This window comes from Hyaena hyaena, unplaced genomic scaffold, assembly GCF_003009895.1.
Source record: "Hyaena hyaena isolate Hyena2069 unplaced genomic scaffold, ASM300989v1 scaffold_41, whole genome shotgun sequence".
Lineage (NCBI taxonomy): Eukaryota > Metazoa > Chordata > Mammalia > Carnivora > Hyaenidae > Hyaena > Hyaena hyaena.
The window spans coordinates 3,323,454-3,343,818 of NW_024080673.1; the positions used below are offsets into that span (position 1 = coordinate 3,323,454).

At 39.1% G+C, this 20,365-nt stretch overlaps 1 protein-coding gene across 1 annotated transcript in view; it reads left to right on the forward strand.

The window, feature by feature from the left end:
* NCKAP5 (NCK associated protein 5) overlaps nucleotides 1-20,365 on the forward strand; it is a 1,061,012-nt gene that overhangs the window by 518,584 nt on the left and 522,063 nt on the right. The window contains exon 5 of the mRNA XM_039229926.1: nucleotides 19,743-19,806. Coding sequence (XP_039085857.1) covers nucleotides 19,743-19,806 — 64 coding nt within the window. The remainder of the gene's footprint in view (nucleotides 1-19,742; nucleotides 19,807-20,365) is intronic.

Genomic DNA, 20,365 nt, shown 5'->3' on the forward strand with positions numbered 1-20,365 from the left:
TCCAGGCCTCTCCCTTAGTAATGTGGAGGGTGGTCTCTGGCCTTTCCTGATTGGGTGTTGCGAGGGTGGTTTCTCCTGCCTTGGGTAATGTGTAACTGCCTGATAGTTTCAGTTTCGGGGAAGCTGAAACTCAGGCCTTCTAGTTTAGAGGGGAAACTTAAAGCCTGCCATGGAATCAGTTTGGTTTAGATGTTTAGACTTGTGTCCTTACAGGGGTGTGGGTCTGCTCGAAAGCCCTAACTGTGCTGTGGGGCCTACCCTGCTGCAGACCTTGCTGGGGATCAGTGCCAGAATCACCCTTGGTTTGATCATGTTTCAGAAGCAGGGTAAAATTCCATTTGTAGCCAACAACGAATTAGGGACCACAGAAATCTGCTGTGTATGTAGGTGGCTAGGAGTGTAGTGCAGTGGCTTAAAGTATAGGAGATTTATTCAGAAGGTCTGATTGCTTATGGGTGAAAAGGAGAGATTTGTGAGGATTCAGTAAGATAATACATGTAGACTCATATAGAGCAGTACGTGTCACATACGAAGGGCTCAGTAAGTACTGGCCAAATAATTGTATTATGTATTTTTTTATTCTTTCCCACCTCTAGCAAATTATCAAAATAGTCTTTGAAATAATTGATTAGATGGCACTTAGCATATAAAGTTACTGATATTTAAATGTAGTTATACATACATACATATTGTGTGTGTGTAAGGTCACAAAACAGGGAACACCCATATGCAATAGTTTGTAAACTTGGACTTGTAATTCACTCTATTTTGATTTTTTTATTTCAACATAATGTGCTGTATCAGCAAATAATATTTGTATGAGGGACACTGGCCAGAGTGTGAAAAGAACTTCACCTCCACAGTTGAACATTCTATTTATACGTTCAAGAAAGAGGCATTGCTAAGATCATGGACCTAAAGTACTTACTTTGCAGGTTGTTACTTTTGGAGAACAGGAGCCACCGTGTATGTGTGTACTTTTCAAAACCCTGGGCCTTCCATATTGACTTAAATGCAATAGGTCAATGAATATAATGTTGAATGAAAAATTACAAGGAGTTGGATTATCAGCCTTTCCTCTGCTTCTTGCGAAACTTGCTTCTTTTCTTTGACATTTTCCTCCCTCCAAACATACACTGATGGTGCTGATTTTTACAGCACCACAGGTTTTCCCAGTGAGTGGCAGTGATCCATTCTTGGATTCACATAACAGAAAAGCTGGTTGGTTGAATAGATTCCGTGTGGCTCCCTTCTGCAAGTGCTTATCTTGGTCACTGGTTGCTTTGTAATTGTTATTACTTTGAAAAAGCATTCTTTTTCATCTGTACCCTCAGATTATATAGGAGACTTTTTTCCTATTGAGGTATATTCTTATCAGGATGTTTTTCTTCTATTTTATAAATAATAGCATTATGAGACATAGGCTGAAGCTCTCTTGTAGTCAGTGCCAAAGGAAACAATACAATAGACATCTGCAGTGGGGGGTTAGCTAGATAGAGCAGCTATCTTGTTTTCCTTGCTTGCCTTTAATCAATGCACGTATTCTCTTAAAACTTTCTTATCCATCTTTTGTGGGCGCTGTTTGTGAATTTCCTTCCTTTCTTCCTTTTCTTTTTGTGACAGTGTTTCTGTTTCTTTAATTTATCAAGGTGTCACATACAACAGTCTTATTGTATTGTATTCAAGACATTCTCCATTTGCAAGAGTCTCTTGCTTGGTTTGCTTTCCTTTTGAGCTAACGAGGACATTGCTGGTTATTTTGCCTTTGATCCCACAAATGTGCTTCAGCTCTGGACTTTGTCTATCAGTAAATATTTTTAAGGGATTAAGCATTTCTCCAAGGCAGATATATTGTCCTGCTTTAATGGAATTCCCATCTATGACAATGTTTTTATTGTTACTTTCAACTATTGTAACGTTCTTGTATTTGGGTGCCTATAAAATCCCTTTCTCTTTGTTTTGTTTTCTCTTTTGTCTTTTAGCCATGAGAACTTAGCCAGGGAGTGGAGGAAAAATGGAAAAAGAAAAAAGCAAATCTTTTGTGATCAATAACGTTTTTTGCTGTAAATCTCAGTTTTATCATTATCCACTAAAAATACATCCTTTCTTTACTTAGTTATATGGGAGATGATTTTGCCAGAAGCCATGCCGAGCTTTAGGGAATATCTTTCTTCCGGGTTTGGGAAAAATGGCCAGAATGAAAATAAACAGAGGGAACCCCTAAGCAATTTACACCTTCCATTTGTTTTCACGTAAAATTTATTAATCTCCAGTACATTTCTTTTAGAGTAACAAATTTAGAAATCATTAAAGTGATGAGTGCTAGAAATAACTTTGGGTTTTATTTGCCTCCAGTAACAGCCAAAAGCAGCTATAGCTGCCTTCAGTATTTATTTTCTGAACATTGATCTTGCTATTGCCTCTATCACATTTTTTTGTTGGATAGGAAAGCCATTCTAATGATTATTATTTTGGGGGAAAATAGCAGTTAAGTTGTTTATATAGTAAGTAACTGCCAAATAAATCATTTTGATGTAGTGAATTAACTCGATCTGTTTTATATCTCAGGTTAGTTAAGCCCTGATATTGACTCAGTCCTACATATGGCCTTAGTAAAATGGGGCACTCTTTTTGTATCTTTCTCAGTAACCTCTTTGGCTTTTGTGAATAGGTCAGATGAAAATCCAGTTAAAATGTTTAGTTACACGGAGTGAATGAATTTGTCGATTGAATTTTTAACATATTTTCATTGTATCCAGATACACTCATGTGCCCCAGTGGTTTTCTCTGAAACATAGTCAGCCCTGGAAATAGCACTGGCTTAGCTCCTACAGTTAATGACTCTGTTGTATCTTGGTTTTGCTCTTCAACTGACTTATATTTCTCAGCAAGATATTCACACAAAGTCTTTGAGTCTCCATTTTCCCATCTTTAAAATGAAGGTAATGATATCAAAGATCTTTTTTGATCCCCCACTTTAGTGGTCTGATTTCTAGAATGGATTAGAAGGAGCCTCACAGTATCTTCCTCTTGGGCATAAGAGGTCTCAGTATCTGCTTATTACAGTATCTGGAGCGGTCAGCTGAGGTGTCCTCTGAAAGCAAGTTATGTGGAATGTTAATTGGCAAGAGTCTTACTATAAAAATTTGCACATTAGCAAATGAAAGCCAAACTCATGAAACAAAGAAACTTGTCAAATTATCTAATCCTTCACCCTTAGAAAAAGAGCTAACAGCTATTATTATCTCACTAAAATTGTGTTCCACAGACGGGAAAACTTGTGTTCAGCTCTGTTTCCATAAAGATCACTGAGGGAAATGGAGGAGGAATATCTTTATGGCCAAAGTAACTGAATTTTGTAGAAGGCAGAGTATCTGGAGCCTGGGTCAGCAATATTAAAGCCCTGAATTGTCAACAAGTCAGTGATATTCCTGGGTTGTTATGAAAGCATGGGAGAGAAGTTTGCAAAAAGCCTAAAGGGCAACCAGTATGATGTGAGAACTGAATTGAAAGAATTTGAGAAACAGAAAGGCATTTGATTTGATTAGTATTGGGGGTGTTTCCTTTGGCAGTCTTTTCGCTGCTTGTATTCTTTTCAGGTGAGTATCTGGCTCACTAATACTTCTTTGTCTCCCTCCATTTATAGATAAAAATAAGTATAAGGAGTAAAACTTACCGTGCCACTGTTATACATACTTGATCAAAATAACTCCTTTAATCCCCACAACAGCCCTGGAAACACCCGGGACATTGAGGCACAGAGAATGTATGAGTGAAGAGAGGCCGTTGGGTCTTAGTAACAAACAGCCCCTGAAGCCTAGTGAGTGACAAGAACGACGGCATATTTCTTACCCTTCTACATGTCTGAGATGGACCTGTTCCTCTGCTCTGAGGCAACCTCACTCCAGGGCCCAAGCCATCCTCTTCGTTGAACACTACTGATCATAATGAGAGAAAACACGACACGCCTCGTCCTGGCTCTTGCCCAGTTCCTGCCCTGAAATTACACCTGTTTTTTCCACACACATTTCATTGGCCAAAGCTGATATCAGTGGGGTAGGGAAGCCAGATCCTCCTGCAGAAAAGAGGCAGTGCTAATTGTAAATAATGATACACTGTAACAGAAAGGATATGTAAATTTCCCTTGGTCATTGAAGGGGCAAGTGGGAGAGAAGGGATTCCGAACCCATGTAGCATGACTCTGGAGTCTGTTCTGTTAACCACAACTCTGTTCTGCTGCTTCAGTTCCCTGTGTCCCAAGGGGAATTAAGATAAAGTTTCAGAGCTTCTTGGGAAATTTCATGAAGATTTTTTTCTTTAGAGTCCATATTTCTGAACGACTACACGCGATGTGAAAATTCTAAGTCCAGCTAGAGTCACATGGACAGCATAGCATTATGGTTAAGAAGGGGACCTTGAAGGCAAGAGTGTTCCTGTATCCACACCCTGACATCGTCACTAAAGAGCTTTGAGATCGTGGGGAAGATACCTAATCTTTCTGTGCCTTATTTTCATTATATGTAAAATGGAGATAATAGTGGCTCCCTTGTGGTTAGGGTGAAGATTAAATGAGTTAATAACTATCTGAAAAGTGCTTGGATTATAATCACTATGAAAGTATTATTGACATTATTACTCATATTCTCCTTTAGCTTAAAAGTAACCAAAATGTGTTCAAAGAATAGTGCTCACCACTTTCACCATCATCTGCCTTCAGGGAGAGTGGGTGTCTGCCATCCTTCTGAAAGTGGATTTTTCTTGTCCCTGAACCACTTACCACTTGCTCTTCTCCTCTCTTAAGAATCAAAAGATGCCTTCATTCAAAAATACTTCTCTTACTATATCAGTAGAACAGATGGTAATTATAAATGCTTAGTTGTATTTGCAAAAATCAGAAAGTTTATAGTAACCTATTTTGACAGAATTTTTCTGCCCAGTAGTTATGCTATTATTATTCTTCAAAAATATCTGCTTTTGCTTGCATACCAGTTGCTTTCCTGTTTTCTAAAAGACTTTTTATCTCTGTTGAGAGTATTCTAGATGGTCTTGTACCTGAGACAATTCTCCCTCCCTGTTACAGTCTTACCTGGTGTAACTTATATTAAATTATTTCACAGATTGGTCGCCATTCATTTTTCACCTCTTAGACATTAGGCTTTGTTTTCTTATCTCTGCTCTTCCCTTTTTACTCTAAAGTTTCCCATTTTTAACTTTTTTGTTGATTTTTAGCTACTGGTCAGATCAGATAATAATTATTATACGTATTTGGCCATGATTAGATTATTTGTTTACAAAGAATATGGGGAGATAAGAGGGTTTTTTAAAATTTTTAAGGTTTATTTATTGTTGAGAGACAAAGAGAGACAGAATGCAAGTGAGGGAGGGACAGAGGGGGAGAGAGAGAGAGAGAGGGAGAGAGAGGGAGGGAGGGAGGGAGGAAGGGAAGGAGGGAGGGATGGAGGGAGAGAGAGAGGGAAGGAGAAAGGAGGAGAGACAGAATCCAAAGCAGGCTCCAGGCTCTGAGCTATCAGCACAGAGCCCGACACAGGGCTCAAACCCATGAACTGCGGGATTCTTACCTAAGCTGAACTTGGATGCTTAACTGACTGAGCCACCCAGGCGCCCCAAGAGTTTCTCTTTTATCCTGTAGATTTTCTAAATTGACATCCCTTCAAACTGCCTGAGTCTTTTACAGTCTTGTTGTTGGTGATTTAGACAGTCTTGCTGGTAATGGTATGAAGGATATAAATTAGAGTAGGAAGGTTTTTCCTGATTTGCTTGTGTCTCATAAGAGTGTACTCTCTGGTTCTGATATTATACATGGTCACAAAACATGTATATGATTGACAGTTGATAACATTTCTAAGAGTGTGCTCACTATCAATTCAATCATGCTGACAATGGAGACTATAGGACAATATGCAGAAAGCAATATATAGACTAAAGGCTAGTTCTGTATTCTAGAAGAAACAAAGGAGGAGTGAGCTCAGTATGAATTTTTAAGTCGCAGCGATAGTGGATGGGGCCAAGACAATAGGAAGGAAGCAACATATAGGGTCAATTCCAGCTAGGTAACAGAAAATCTCAAATGGAGTTAGCCCAGATGGAATGAACGTAAAACTTATTACATTAAAAAATACAAGGTATCTGATTGTTTGTTTTTGCTGCAGGTCCAAGTAAGGTTTAATTAGGGAATAGATAGAAAGCACTTTCCAAAGAAAGGACAACACATATATGAAGTGCAGATAACAAATCCATATGGCAGACACTAAGACTTGTTTACCTCTTGGAGAACAGTCTTCAGTCCATAGCAGAGCATGTCTAAGATAGAGCTATATGACTCTGACCCCAGGCCAGAAGCTCATCAGTCCAGAATGAGTGCCCCGTGCAAGCTATGCCAATCAGGATTTTATTCCGGGGAGTTTAAAATGTGAAAGTGATGGGAAATGGAAATCGGAAGTCCCCAGAGTCCCAGAGCTGAGCCAGGGAGTCATGCGAGCATCTAGTGAGAAGGGGTAGGACTTCCTGCTGCAGAGGCCCCTAGAGGTACCCTCATTCTTGCCCTTCATAGCGTTTGGCGGTTCAGTTGCTCCTGAAATATGATAATCTGCTCAATAAAATGCCTCATCTTTCTTATTCTTTCTGGAGTTTGTCTCTGTTACTTGCAGTCAGGAGAAATCAAATTCATACCATCTATATGAAAAGATTAGACAAGAAGAATCCAATCAGGTTACAGAGCTCAACAGGGAAAAGAATTCCGAAAGGAAAGTAGGTGAGCTTGGTTCTGCTAGATTATGGGCTCATAAAAATGACTTGGCAAATGATCAGAGCATCAAAAAATACTAAATGCTTTGGGGAAGATTATTAAGTTGGATGGTTTAGAAAAGTCAGGCAATTTATAGTTCTCCTAAAGCTTGATAATGGTTGGGTTGGGTAGAGACCTAAACTAATGAGGGCCTGGTTATGGTTTCTCTAGACAGACCAGTTCCAGGACCAAAGGTCACCTAAATCTCAGTCACCTGCAAGTGACTCGTACATATTCCTGTAATGAGGCCGGCAGCCAGAGAGTGAGTTAGTGTATTTGCAAACCATCCCTGGTCTAGAAAACCAACCAAGCCAGTATTCTTGTACTGGAGCAGAGATAGCACCTTATCTTATACTGGATATCACAGTAGAGGGAGTAAAAAGAAGAGGAAGATGATATTACTAAAATTCTTTTCTGGTTAAGAGAATGCATACCTGTGGAAGTTCAGGTATGAAGTGTGTCATTTAATTCTTTCATATAGGGCCACCTGGGTGGCTCAGTAGTTTAAGTGTCCAACTTCAGCTCAGGTTTTGATCTCATGGTTCATGGCTTTGAATCCTTTTTCCTCCTCTCACTTCCTCCCCCTCTGCTTGCATACTCTGTTTCTCTCAAAATAAATAAATAAACTAAAAATAAATAAATAAATAAACCCTTCATATAGTTGTCTTGAACTCACTTGAGAAATGGCATGTAAAAGAAGTGAGTTCCTTAGATTAAAACAAAACAGCTTTGCGGTCAATAGTTTTATAGTTTTATAGTAATAAATTCCTATGTTTGGCTTGTGATTTATTATGGCTTTTAACTTGTGTGAAATGTGACTACCACTTCCTGTATAAAGACTTCTGTTTCTCTTTCTGATCAGAAGTAAAGTGTCCTGCTGAATATAATATCGCTATTCACTTGGAGCACCCATTACATTCTACCGAATTCTGTGTATGTTTGTATATAGAGAGATGTATTTTGTTCAAACATATATGGTTGATAGATTTTATTTTATTTTTTGCTAGGGCTGCCTTAAAAAGTGCCATAGATGGGCAGGCTTAAACAACATAAATGGATCATCTCACAGTCCTGGGGGCTGGAAGTCTAAGATCAAGGTGTCACAGGGTTGCTTCCTCCTGAGGCCTGGGGGGAAGAATCTGTCCAGTCCTCTCTCTGAGATTCTGGTGGCTTGCTCACAATCGTTGGCATCCCTTCGCTTATAGACACATCATCCCATTCTCTGCCTCCATCACACATAGCGAGCGTTCTTCCTGTGTGTCTGTCTTCAAATCTGCCCCTTCAGGGACCCCAGTTACATTGGATTAGGGCCCTCTCTAATGACTTTATATTAATTTGCCTACCTCCAAATAAGATTACATTCTGAGTTACTGGGGGTTAGGACTTCTATAGTGGAGTTTTAGGGGACACAATTCAGCCTGTAACACTGTGTATAGACACAGAATGCTCTTTGACAGCAGTGATTAAGCCTCCTCATCATTATATCTTCCATAGAGCCTACCAAAGTGCCTCCAACATAGGAGGAAACACAATATTGGTGGAATGAGTTGATGGCATTTCCAGTCTATCATAAAAGCCACCCTTTTGTTGAAAAGCACTCACCTTGTGTGTGTAACTCATCCCAAAAATGAAGGAAGGAGGTTTTAGATATAAACTTGGCTGTATCATAGTCCTCCAGGGCTTCCTGCATTACCTTTGTACCTCTTAGGAACCACTATACTTGTTCTTCTGAATCTATACAGATGCCTTAAATCGAGTCATAGCTAGTATTTTGGGACCTTAATGAAAATGGAGACAGCATGTGATTTCAGGACCACTGATAATTGAAAGTCGTAGAAACAAAATTAATTGTCTTGTAAGAACTATTGCATACACCAACACTATGGAATGTCCTAGGAGATGGTTAGTATGTGTTTTCTTTTCTTTAGAATTCCTTTTATATAGGAAACTACATACAGTCCATCACTTTTGAATGTTACCAGAATTGATGGAAGAAAATCAACCATTATTAATACAGTTCTGTTGTTTTACCAAGTTTTTCTTTTTTTTTTTTTTTTAATTTTTTAATGTTTTATTCATTTCTAGGAGAGAGAGAGACAGCGTGAGCAGGGGAGGGTCAGAGAAAGAGGGAGACACAGACTCTGAAACAGGCTCCAGGCTCTGAACTGGCAGTCAGCACAGAGCCCGACGCGGGGCTCGAACCCACGAACTGTGAGATCATGACCTAAGCGAAAGTCGGACGCTTAACCGACTAAGCCACCCAGGCGCCCCTTACCAAGTTTTTCTTAATTGCCAGATATAATACACAGCGAGAATCATGTCTTATTAGAGGAATTTTAATATTAATGGAAGGAATATGGGGGAAGTGCATGAAAACATGAGGAATTACAAGTTTCTTTTAAAAACATGGAAACATAAGGAATCTTCAGTCTGAAATCTAAGTTTCTCAGAAACGGAAATTAAGTTTAAGGGATCAAGTGGGTCTTCAATGATTCATAAAAACTGTATCTCAAGGAAACCACTTTTGAAATCCCTGAACTGACTTCCTGCTCAAGAAATAAGTTACTGCAAAAGTTAAGACTAGAAACTCCTATTTAAACTTGGTAGAGGAGTAGTTTTTTTGCTCTAATAGCTATTTCAGAAACACATTAGTTAGAGGAGCTTTGGAATTTCACTGTGCCCCAACGAAGAGAGGAGAAGATAATGGAGTTTCTTTAACTCAGTACTGCATTAAATACATCAATAGAGCCCCTGTGTATCAGAAATGTTGTAATTAACATTTGATAACAATTAATGTGTATTATTCTAGTGAAGTATCACAGTTCCAAGTAAAAAAAAGGAGAAAACCCAGAAATATAAGTTCATTCCTTCATTGGTATATTTATTTATTGACAGTATTATTTGGTACGTCTAAAATGTGTAGAATGCTTCATATACTGTTGGTTGTGGTAGGCATTGCAGGTAGCTTGCACAGTTTTATTGGGACACTTCATTAAGCTCTGCGGATAGGACCAACCTCTGATATCTTTATATGAGTGGAGGCTGCCTGTGATCTTGTCTTAAGTCAGTGAGACCGTCTTTGCTCTGAAGCACGATCCTTGATTCACGGAGGGGTATATATGTGCCTTGGACACGGGAAGACCATAAAGTCCCAGTCCTCTGGGTCTCAGAGCATGGTAGGGGAGAGAAACAGGTAAGCGGGTGACTACTATAGGCAGTAGGAGTGATTCTCTGGATGAACCCATGAATCTGTAAATGAAAATGCATGTTCAGTTTGAGACCTCATTTTTGCAAATGGTAGAGGATTCAGGGGAGAACAGTTTCAAGAACACTTATGTGGTGCAACATTTAAAATACTAGAAATTTAGAAAAAAAAATGTTGCAGAAGCTCCAGAAAGCTCAATAACGAGGACCATGTGAATGAAAGAACCTCAGAAAGGCAGGTAGCTAAAATTAGGGTTTGTTTTTACTAATGATTTCTGTATTTCAATACACCAAATTCTTTAAAAAGCATCTGTGTTTATTATTTTTGGGGGGAGAGAGATGGAATTCCTCAATCAGCACAGCATAACATAATTGAGCTGCTTTCTCTTGGAGTCAGTGGGGTGTGCCTGTTGGCCATGCTCTGTTTTGCTTCCTCTTAGTAATTGCTGCCTGAAATCATATGAAGGTCACTAATTTAGGACATGCACTCAACTTACTGACTGTTATATGTTGTGGATGCTAACAAAATCCCTTAAAGTAGGTAATGAGGGTATAAGTGTTTGTGCTTCAAAGCGTTGGGGCCAACATGGACATTATGTATTGGAAAATTTGCATAAAGAAGTTTGTTTCCTCTGTGTTGTATCTCTAGAAGTTTCTTGGAGTTTTTCTCGCCTCGAATATCTGAGTGGATGAGTAATTAAATGATCTGCTTTGGAAAGGCTAATTAATTTATCTCTTATGCAGAAACGGCTGCCACCGGTCTCCCCATCTGCCTGCTCGACAGGCGCACCTGGCACTCGGCATTGCCATGCCTCCGATGCGGGTGACTCCCCAGGACGCTTCCGTGTGCAGAGAATGGTTCCAGGGCTCCTGGGGGAACTGACCTGCTCTCCTTAGAGACCTACTAGGTCACTACCATGTTCTCATTCTTAGGGCTTGCTCGGAAATGGGGAAGGCTGATGATTAATTGAAACCTTTCCCCAAGATGTTAAGTGTGACTTTCTGCCCCAAGGTATAAATGACAGTAATCATCTATCTAATTCCTTTTAGGCATTTGGTGGTATCTTTGTAGGTAAAAATGCCAGGCGTGAGGGAGGGATGTTACTTGAAACAAAATGTATGCCTGGGCATAGGTTTATATTGGGGGTTTGATTAGCATTTTTATTCGACTCTGCCAGAAATGGAGGTTCAGCATACTTGGAATTCAGTGCATTCCAGAAAAGTTCTATCAGTGGTTTTCACATTGATTGTCATTAAAATGGTTAGAAATGTGTTTCATCCTTGAAGACCTCAATATTTTCTTGCGTTATTTGTGACTACTTGCCTAGCAGCAGAGACAGTGTCACAGGTGACAGCGGACACAGAGGCACAATTTCAAACAAGGGAGATTTTTAACTGAATATGTATTCATTGCAATTTGGCAAGATTGGGAAAACACGATTGATGGCATTTAAATTTAAGAGCAATGGCATGATGCACATATTTCTCAGTCTGTTTGAGCCTCAGTTTCCTCATGGAAGATATATCAATTGTGCTCAAAGTGTGGGCCACAGGACTACAAGGGCCCAGTGACCTTTTTGGGGACCCAGAAGTCAAAACGAATTTTGTAAGAATACTCACATGTCATTTGCCTTGTTCATGGTCCTTCTGTTGTGGGCATATACTAGTTTGCCAGAGGCTACACATCGTGTGCTATTGCAGCATTCTGAATGTAGAAGGAGATAGAAAATTCAGACTTAATTTTTATTCGCCAGATCTTAAAGAGATTTGCAAATGTATAAAACAGTACTGCTATTCTTACTAAGTTTTGTTTTATGATATTTGTAATTATGTGTTGTTTAAATTAATCTGTGATGGGATTATTGTTCTTTCAAATAAATTATTATGTATTTTCAGAGTCTCAGTTTAATTTGGAATATGGTAAATGCTGATAGATCTAACCCACAGAAACAAAAGCTCATTGGAGTGCTCGGTAATTGTTTTCAAAAGTGTAAAGAGATCCTGAATCCAAAAATTTTGCAAATCATGGCTATATATCACAGAGGTGTGTTAATTATACCTATCATGGCGTTGTTTGATGTTAAAAGTTTCATGCAAATACCGAGGTTAGTGCTTTACACAGTAATTATTCACTAAATGTTAGCTCTTACTGTTACCTTTTTAAATTGGGATGTGGCAGTACAGTGTATTGAAACGGAAGAGGAAAAATAAGTCAACCACATGTCTCTGAAAGAAGTGGCCTGGATAAAACCATGACCCAAAGGGGCGGTAAAGTTTAATACCATTGCATTAAAATGCCTTGAGGAATTTAGGGAATAACAGTCAAAACATGTTACAGAGATTCTTCATAGTTAAAATATTTGTAGGGGAAAACCTGCTTTCCTTATATGACTTGTCGTTGAAAAGTATGAACTTTAAAAAAATAACTTTATCATAGACATAGTAGAATGTACCTTCCCATGTAAAGGAGGTTCAGTTTTTCTTTTTTAATGTTTTTATTTATTTCTGAGAGAGAGATAGAGATAGAGAGAAAGAGAGAGAGAAGAGCATGTGCAAGGGAGGGTCAGAGAGAGAGAGGGAGATAAAGAATCTGAAGCAGGTTCCAGGCTCTGAGCGGTCAGCACAAAGCTCGATGTGAGTCTCAAACTCATGAACCGTATGATCATGACCTGAGCCGAAGTCGGATGCTTAACCGACTGAGCCACCCAGGTGCCCCAAGGGGGTTCCATTTCAATTTTCTGGTAAAATTATCACCTCACTTTAATGTTAAAATCTGGCTTTGAATGCATTGTCCTTCTGTTGTGTTTATTACATCCTTGTGACACTGATGTGCTTAGGTGTGCTTGTTACATGTGCTCTCTGTTAGACCCTGAGCTCTCTGAATGCGGACAGTATTTCCCAGGGTCTACAACTGTGTCAGACAGAGAGCCAATTCACATTGTTCACTGAATTAATCAGAATTGTCATTGCCATTGGATTATATGGTCACTTAGCAGAATATTCTGAATAAATTAAGAGACTGACGTGTATATCATATCATACATAACTATTCGTATATTTAAATAATTTGAGGGGCACCTGGGTGGCTCAGTCAGTGAAGTGTCCAACTCTTGATTTCGGCTCAGGTCATGATCTCCTCATCAGCCTCCGCGCCGACAACACAGCCTGCTTGGGATTCACTCTCTCTCTGTGCCCTTTGTCCTCTCATCTGCACACATGTGCACTATCTCTGTCTCTCTCTCTTTTGCAAAATAAATAAACTTTAAAAAATATATTAAATAATTTGAAATACTATGGAATGTAGGAACTTAACCTAAGAACCAGAACTAAGATGAAGTTAGCATATTTTGGGAGGTATTACAGGAGTCTTTCATACCACAATATTTTTGTGTTTGTAAGAGGCCAAAGAATATTTTCTTTTTAAATATATATATATATATAAGCGTGCCTATCCTTTATTCTTTATATTTGTTTTTGTTACAGTTTATTATAACATCTAATTTTCTTTATTCCTTGTTATTTATTTTTCTCGGAAAGTCAGGTAGAGATGACACCAATTATCTGGCAGTTTCATCAAAACGCAAAGTATCTAATATACCTTCCTTGATGTGCCTTTAGATCTGTATCTTTCAAATGCACTGTTTGTAGGGAGGAGTTGCGAGCAGTAAGACTGACCAGGAGTAGACGTGATTCTTCACACTTAACACTGTGTGCTGCTGCCGCCCTGGATCAGAGCATTCTCAGGGGGTTCCCATCTGCCTAATGGAGTGCAGTGGCCTCTCATTGTTTTCATCTTCACCCATTCGGGGTGGGTTCCGGGCTGTCTGTAGAGTCGTAATAGAACATTGATTTGTCTCCAGTCCCGCCCTCGACACTAACGCAACAGATGTTTCTGAAGTGCCCTTAAGTTTGCCATCTCCACACATCACAAACCGAACATATTCTGTGCAAACTGCTGATTATTTTCCAGCCTTCCAGACCTTACAGGTCTTTTCTGGATTTTACAAACGCCATTCTCCCATTGTCTTCACGGAGGACAGTCTTCCCATGGACCTTGATTGCATTTGTATCCACAGTATTGTGAAAATCACGGTTCATATAAATAATTTTGTTGTTCTGTTTATTATCTTCAGTTAAACTTATCTGGGGCTATGCTGACGGACTTCAGAAACCTGCTACTAATTCACCTTTTGGGCGAAAAATTGAATGAGAAAAGTGGTTCCGTTTCACCTTTCTTGGAGGGAAAAATTCTCTTTGCATTTATCTGAAAGAGAAGTGCTCGTGGTCTCTTTTGTTTCATTGTTTGTATCTTCTTTATATCCTTCTTTTATCCCTATTCTGTAAAGAAGGATCCATAGCTCTCAATAAAAATATCCCTGGGCATTTGCTTTGCAATCCTAAAGTCAATACCCCCTTCATAATGAAGCTACTGGCTTTGCTACAGACCCCAAACAAAACAGCAATGGATTGCAAAAGCACAGTTGTCTGTTGCCAGCAGATGAGTTAAGGTCCTCAAATTGGAGCAAGAGTGCATGTGTATGTGACTGTGTTTAATTTGCCTTGGGTAGCATGCAAGTCAAGGATTCTTTATTTTTTAAACAAAGCTGTTTTTAAGAACGCTGAATTTGCATGAAAAAGATGCTGGTCCCATTTGGTTTCACACATATATTGGGACCTTGGGGGTTTGAAGATAACAGTTTGCCAAGGGACTGCTGAACCCAAGGGTAAATGAGATGGCTGTACAAAAGGCAGACCCATTTATTTTTAATACTTTGACCAAGTTGATAATTTGAGCCCGGAAATGTGAACCTATAGAAATGCTGAGAATTTCACCACAGATGCTTTCACCCATCAATGACTCTGTCACTTCCTTAAATTGTATAAAGAATAACAACTCCTTCATATGAAAATAAACTACAGACCCTACTAAAAACAAAAATCCTGCCACTACATGGAATACCAAAGATATGAAAGATTTGGGAGATAGAAAGTTCTGAACCTTAAGAAAAGTATTCTTTGTTTGTTTTGTGGCCTTGAATCTCTCTTTTCAAAGGATATAGGATTCAGAAGCTTACTATATTAAATAGGTCAAAATGGTGGTGCTTTGCTACAGTGGGACTTAGATGGCACTGGTCTTGTCTCCCTACATCATAGAAAACCCGTGGCTGTTACTTGCAAGCCTTAGAGATGTCAATGCTCCATGACATGTTTATTGCATTTCCTGAATAAATGATTTAAACCAGTTACAGAGCATGGTCTTAAAGAGACAGCTGTATTTGCTGTTCCTGAAAATTCTGCTCACTCACTACCTAACTACTTTGAATCAGGGAAGCTCCCAAGTAACTAGACCTAAGCAATTTTATAACTTGCAAATAAAGAGGACTAGTTTGCAAGGCTCGGGTTGGGGATGGTCTTTTCTGTGACCCAGACTACATTGAGAATCTCCATGTTTGCATCATGCATTTCCATGTGGCTGTTGGAAATCAGGCGCATCTCTGCTCATGTGGTGGTAGGTCAAACCTTGGCTGATGTTTGCAGTTTCTACATATTTTGGTGTTTCATCAGATTGAATGGCTAACATGCTGCCACTTTGAAGATGAGCCTTTCACATTGATTCACTCATTGTTTATTAAATGACTAAAAATATACTGTATGGCCAGAGTATAAAATTCATGGTTTATTAGTATTTTCCTTCTTAAAAACTATATAATGGCTAAAGCCATTACACTTTCTTTCAAATGGAATTTTATAAGATTTGACATGTACCTATACCATGTGATAGTTTCTAATAGTGTTATAAAAGGAAACTCTTTTAAGAATGAAATAGTGATGTTCCTAACCTTTACACTGTGTGAGAACTCTTTTGTCATTAGGATGATTGTGCTAACTTAGACTCTCGCTCTATTTCTAGGAATGTCTCCTTTATGCTAAACTACTCTTGTAGAAAATTAACATGCTGTTAGATATATTAAATCTTTCGCTGAAGATTCAGCAATCGTGAATAAGGATTGGAAAAGATTTCCAGGAAATTTTCTAGACCATTCTTCCAGTTCTAATTCTGTATCTTCTAGATTAAGTTGTTGAAGTATGGTCCTGTATGCTGAGTGTTCCCAAGACCCTTTCAAGAGACCTGGATCTGCAGTGTGTGTGTGTGTGTGTGTGTGTGTGTGTGTGTAGTCTCCTTTAATTGTTCTGAGCAGGTAGTTTTTTTATAGTTTTCACTGTAGTAGTCTGACAAATCTTTTGCAGATTTATTCCCTAAGTATTTTGTTTTGACACTATTACAAATATTTTTTAAAAAAATATTCATTCATTTTGAGAGCTAGAGAGCATGAGCAGGGGAAAGGCAGACAGAGAGGAAGAGAGAGAGAATCCAAAGCAGGCTCTGCACTGTCAGCACAGAGCCTGACACGGGGCTCAATCTCACAAATCATGAGAACATGATCTGAGCTGAAATCAAGAGTCAGATACTCACGTGACTGAGCCATCCATGTGCCCCAGAAGTAAATTTCTTAAAGTAAATGTTCCAGTTGTTTGATGCTAGTATGTAAAAACACAATTGATTTTTGTGTATTGGGTTATACCCTGTGACTTTGCCAAATACATTTTTCAGTTGTTTAGTTGTTTGAAAATTCCTTAGTATTTTCTACTTAGAAAACTGTCATCTGTGACTAGAAACAGTTTTTTACTTTTTCTTTTTTTGATATGCACTTTTCTTTTTCTTTTTTTCTAAGTTTTTAAATGTTTATGTATTTTTGAGAGAGAGAAAGACAGAGCATGAGCGGGGAAGGGACAGAAAGAGAGGGAGACACAGAATCCAAAGCAGGCTTCAGGCCCTGAACTGTCAGCACAGAGCCCAACATGGGGCTTGAACTCACAAACTGTGAGATCATGACCTGAGCTGAAGTTAGATGCTTAACCAACTGAGCCACCCAGGCGCCCCTTATTTCTCTGGCCTTATTGAACCATGTAGGAGTTTTGCCTGTCTTTGGACTTCATATAAGTGGAATCATAAACTATATACTCTTTGTGTTTGTTTCTTTCATATGCTTGTGGTATTCCCTATGGTATTGTGGTTGGCTGCCTCAGTACTTTCTGGTATCCCAATATATAATTATTGCAGTTTATCCATTCTGCTGTTAATGGGATGTGCATTTTTTAATTTTTTTTTTAATTTTTTTAATGTTTTATTTCTTTCTTTCTTTTTTTTTTTTTTTTACAAATAGTTTATTGTCAAATTAGTTTCCACATAACACTCAGTGCTCATCCCCAAAGTGCCCTCCTCCATGCCCATCCCCCTCTCCCCCCCACATCCATCAGTCCTCAGTTTTGGTCAGCATTCAAGAGTCTCTCATGGTTTGCCTCTCTCCCTTTCCCCCACCATTTCTGCCCTTCTTCTCCCCCTTGTTCCTCCGTCAAGTTCCTCCTAATCCTCCTATACGTGCAAACATATGATATTTGTCCTTCTCTGCCTGACTTATTTCGCTCAGCATAACACCCTCAAGGTCCATCCATGTTGCTGCACATGGCCAGATTTCATTCTTTCTCATTGCCATGTAGTATTCCATGGTATAGATAAACCAGGATGTGCATTTTGAACTGAAGGTGATAACAAATCATGCATTTATGAACATCCTGGTACATGTCTTTTACTGAACATAAATATGCATTTCTGCTGGGTTTATACCTCAGAGTAGAATTGCTCAATCATCGAGTATGGGGTATATTCTTTTCCAGTTTTTTTGTCTTTACATTTACCATGTGTTTATTTTTCATATGAAACCAGAAGTCAGTCATATTTTTCTTTTAGTTCTTTGCTCTTTTCACCTGTTCATTTAGGGCTTGGGTCAGAGAACACCTGCCTTGCCTCGCCAAGAGACGGGCATGATTTCATCTCTTCTGGGCTTCTTCCTCTTGCCTTTGTTGCCCTCTCTCACAAGGTCTGTGCTGAGACCTGCCCCAGACAGGGCAGGACTTTTTCCCTTCAGGAATCTCCTAACCTGTCTCTTTAGGCACTAATTCAAATAGAGCTATTCCTACTAAAAAATTTACTCAACTGTAACCAAAGCAAAGTACATGCCTTTTTGACAGGCATAGGCATTTCAAAGACCCAAGCAGTTAGGACGAGAGACATCCTGTCACTCAGCTGGGAATCCATTTGTTCCTTCACTGTTTATGCTGTTTGCAAATTGCCGGTCCTGTGATCCTGTGTAGGGGGAAGGTTGAGGGATGAAATATCACACAAGTGGTTTCACATCTTGATAGCAGCAGGATTACAGGGAAAATCCTTACTAAAATTAAGATTGGAAGATAACTTGACCCTTGGAAGATAGAGGGTTCACTTGCCCTACTTTGTCTGTAAACTGTTGGATTTTTTTTTTTTTGAAGATGAAGAATTGAAAACCTATCCAAAATGTAGGTATTTATCATTTTACAAAGAATAATTAAAATTTTGTTAAGTATTAAATTTTTTGTAAGTGAAATCAGGTACAAGATAGACCTCATTGTAAAATAAACAACACTAGGGGCACCTGAGTGGCTCAGTTGGTTAAGTATCTGGCTTCGGCTTGGGTCATAATCTCATGATTCGTGAGTTCAAGCCCCGCATCAGACTCTGCTGACTGCTCAGAGCCTGGAGCCTGCTTCCCATTCTGTGTCTCCCTCTCTTTCTGCCCCTCCCTTGCTCACACTGTCTCTCTCTCTCTCTCTCTCTCTCAAAAATAAATAAACATTAAAAAAATTTTTTAAATGCTAAAATCAGTGTTATTAAATTTTACAAGTTTTCTAGGCCCTGAACAATGATAAACAAAATTTTTATTTAGGGTTTGTGAAATTAAAAAAAAAAAAAAAAAAAAAAAACAGCAACTAAAGTTTTACCCTAATACTGATACATACCAGCTAGGAGCTTGGTATGTTACTTAGCCTGTCTGAGCCTCAGTTCCCAAATATATAAGTCAGGATAATAAAGCCTCTCATTGGATTGTTGTCAGGCTCATATAAGATCTGGTAAAATACTCAGCATGACACCTTGCTGTAGCAAGTCTGTAAATTATTTTCTATTCTTATTTCATAAATGGTATGAACTTATGTCTGTTTGCCTTTTAAAGTTCACAATCAGGTGCCTGGGTGGCTCAGTTAAGTGTCTGACTTCAGCCCAGGTCATGATCTCAAGGTTAGTGAGTTCAAGCTCCATGTTGGGCTCTGTACTGCCAGATCAGAGCCTAGGGCCTGCTTTGGATTCTGTGTCTCCCTCTCTCTCTCTCTCTCTCTCTGCCCCTCTCCCACTCCCACTCCCACTCTGTCCCTCTCTCAAAAATAAGCAAACATTTAAAAAATAAATAAATAAAAATCACGATCTGCATCAAGCAACAAAAGAAATAAAAATAACTGTATACAAGCAAAGTTGATACAGAGAAGACAACTGAAATATTTCAGCCATGGAAAATTTAGTTAAAAATTACATATGTTAATGAACTTAAAGGAGAGCTTTTATGCAGCAGTCCACGTTTATTTGGCTTTCATAAAGTCCGAGACAAAAAAAATCTCTCTCATGACACTCAATGAAAACAATGCACGAATGACTTCAAATATTTATAGAAAGTTTAGTTGAGGAAGTGAGCTAAACCGAGGAAGGAGTTCCTCTGGAGATCTCAAAAGAATGTTTCAAAGCCATGCCAGTGTCCCTCTACCCTGGGAAGAATAGTCAACTAACCATGTGCTTTTGTTTCTCCAGGGAGAAGTTGGCCGTGGCCCGACTCCAGCGAGAAGTTGCCCAAAGAAGAAGTGAGGGGGCCATGGTAAGTGCTGCCTGCTTTCTTCTGATTCTGAACCTCTCTGCCAGAGGTCTCTGTCTTGAAAGGCATTTTGTGTCATTAAGGCTATCTAAGGAAAATATTTGCTTGCGGCAGACTTAATGATGTATTGGTAAATAATGTGTTCATAATGCAGCTTGGACAGTCGTGCCATTTACAGAGAATGACAGAGGGAGGGCGGGGGTGCGGAAGGAGGGAGGCCGTATTAACTGAGAAAAAAGAAATGTGTTTGGACTTTGAAGAGGATGTTCCAACATTCAGAGGGTTATATGGCTTTATTTCCGGAAGACCCAGGCTTCCAGCTGTGAGTACAGTGTCGCCAAATGAGCAGTCTTGGGTTTTCAGATAAGAGCAGTTCAACATAATTCAAGTCTCTCAGTTCTTTGAACTTAGAAACAAACAACCTAAAAGAACACTAGGTTTGCTAATGTGACCACCATCCATCCTTTTCCTTCTCTGCGCCATAACAGTGGATTTCTCCCTGTCTTTTCCAGCATGTGCTGTTCAGAGAGCCGATGTTTTCTCGTGTTTTGAATTGTACTGC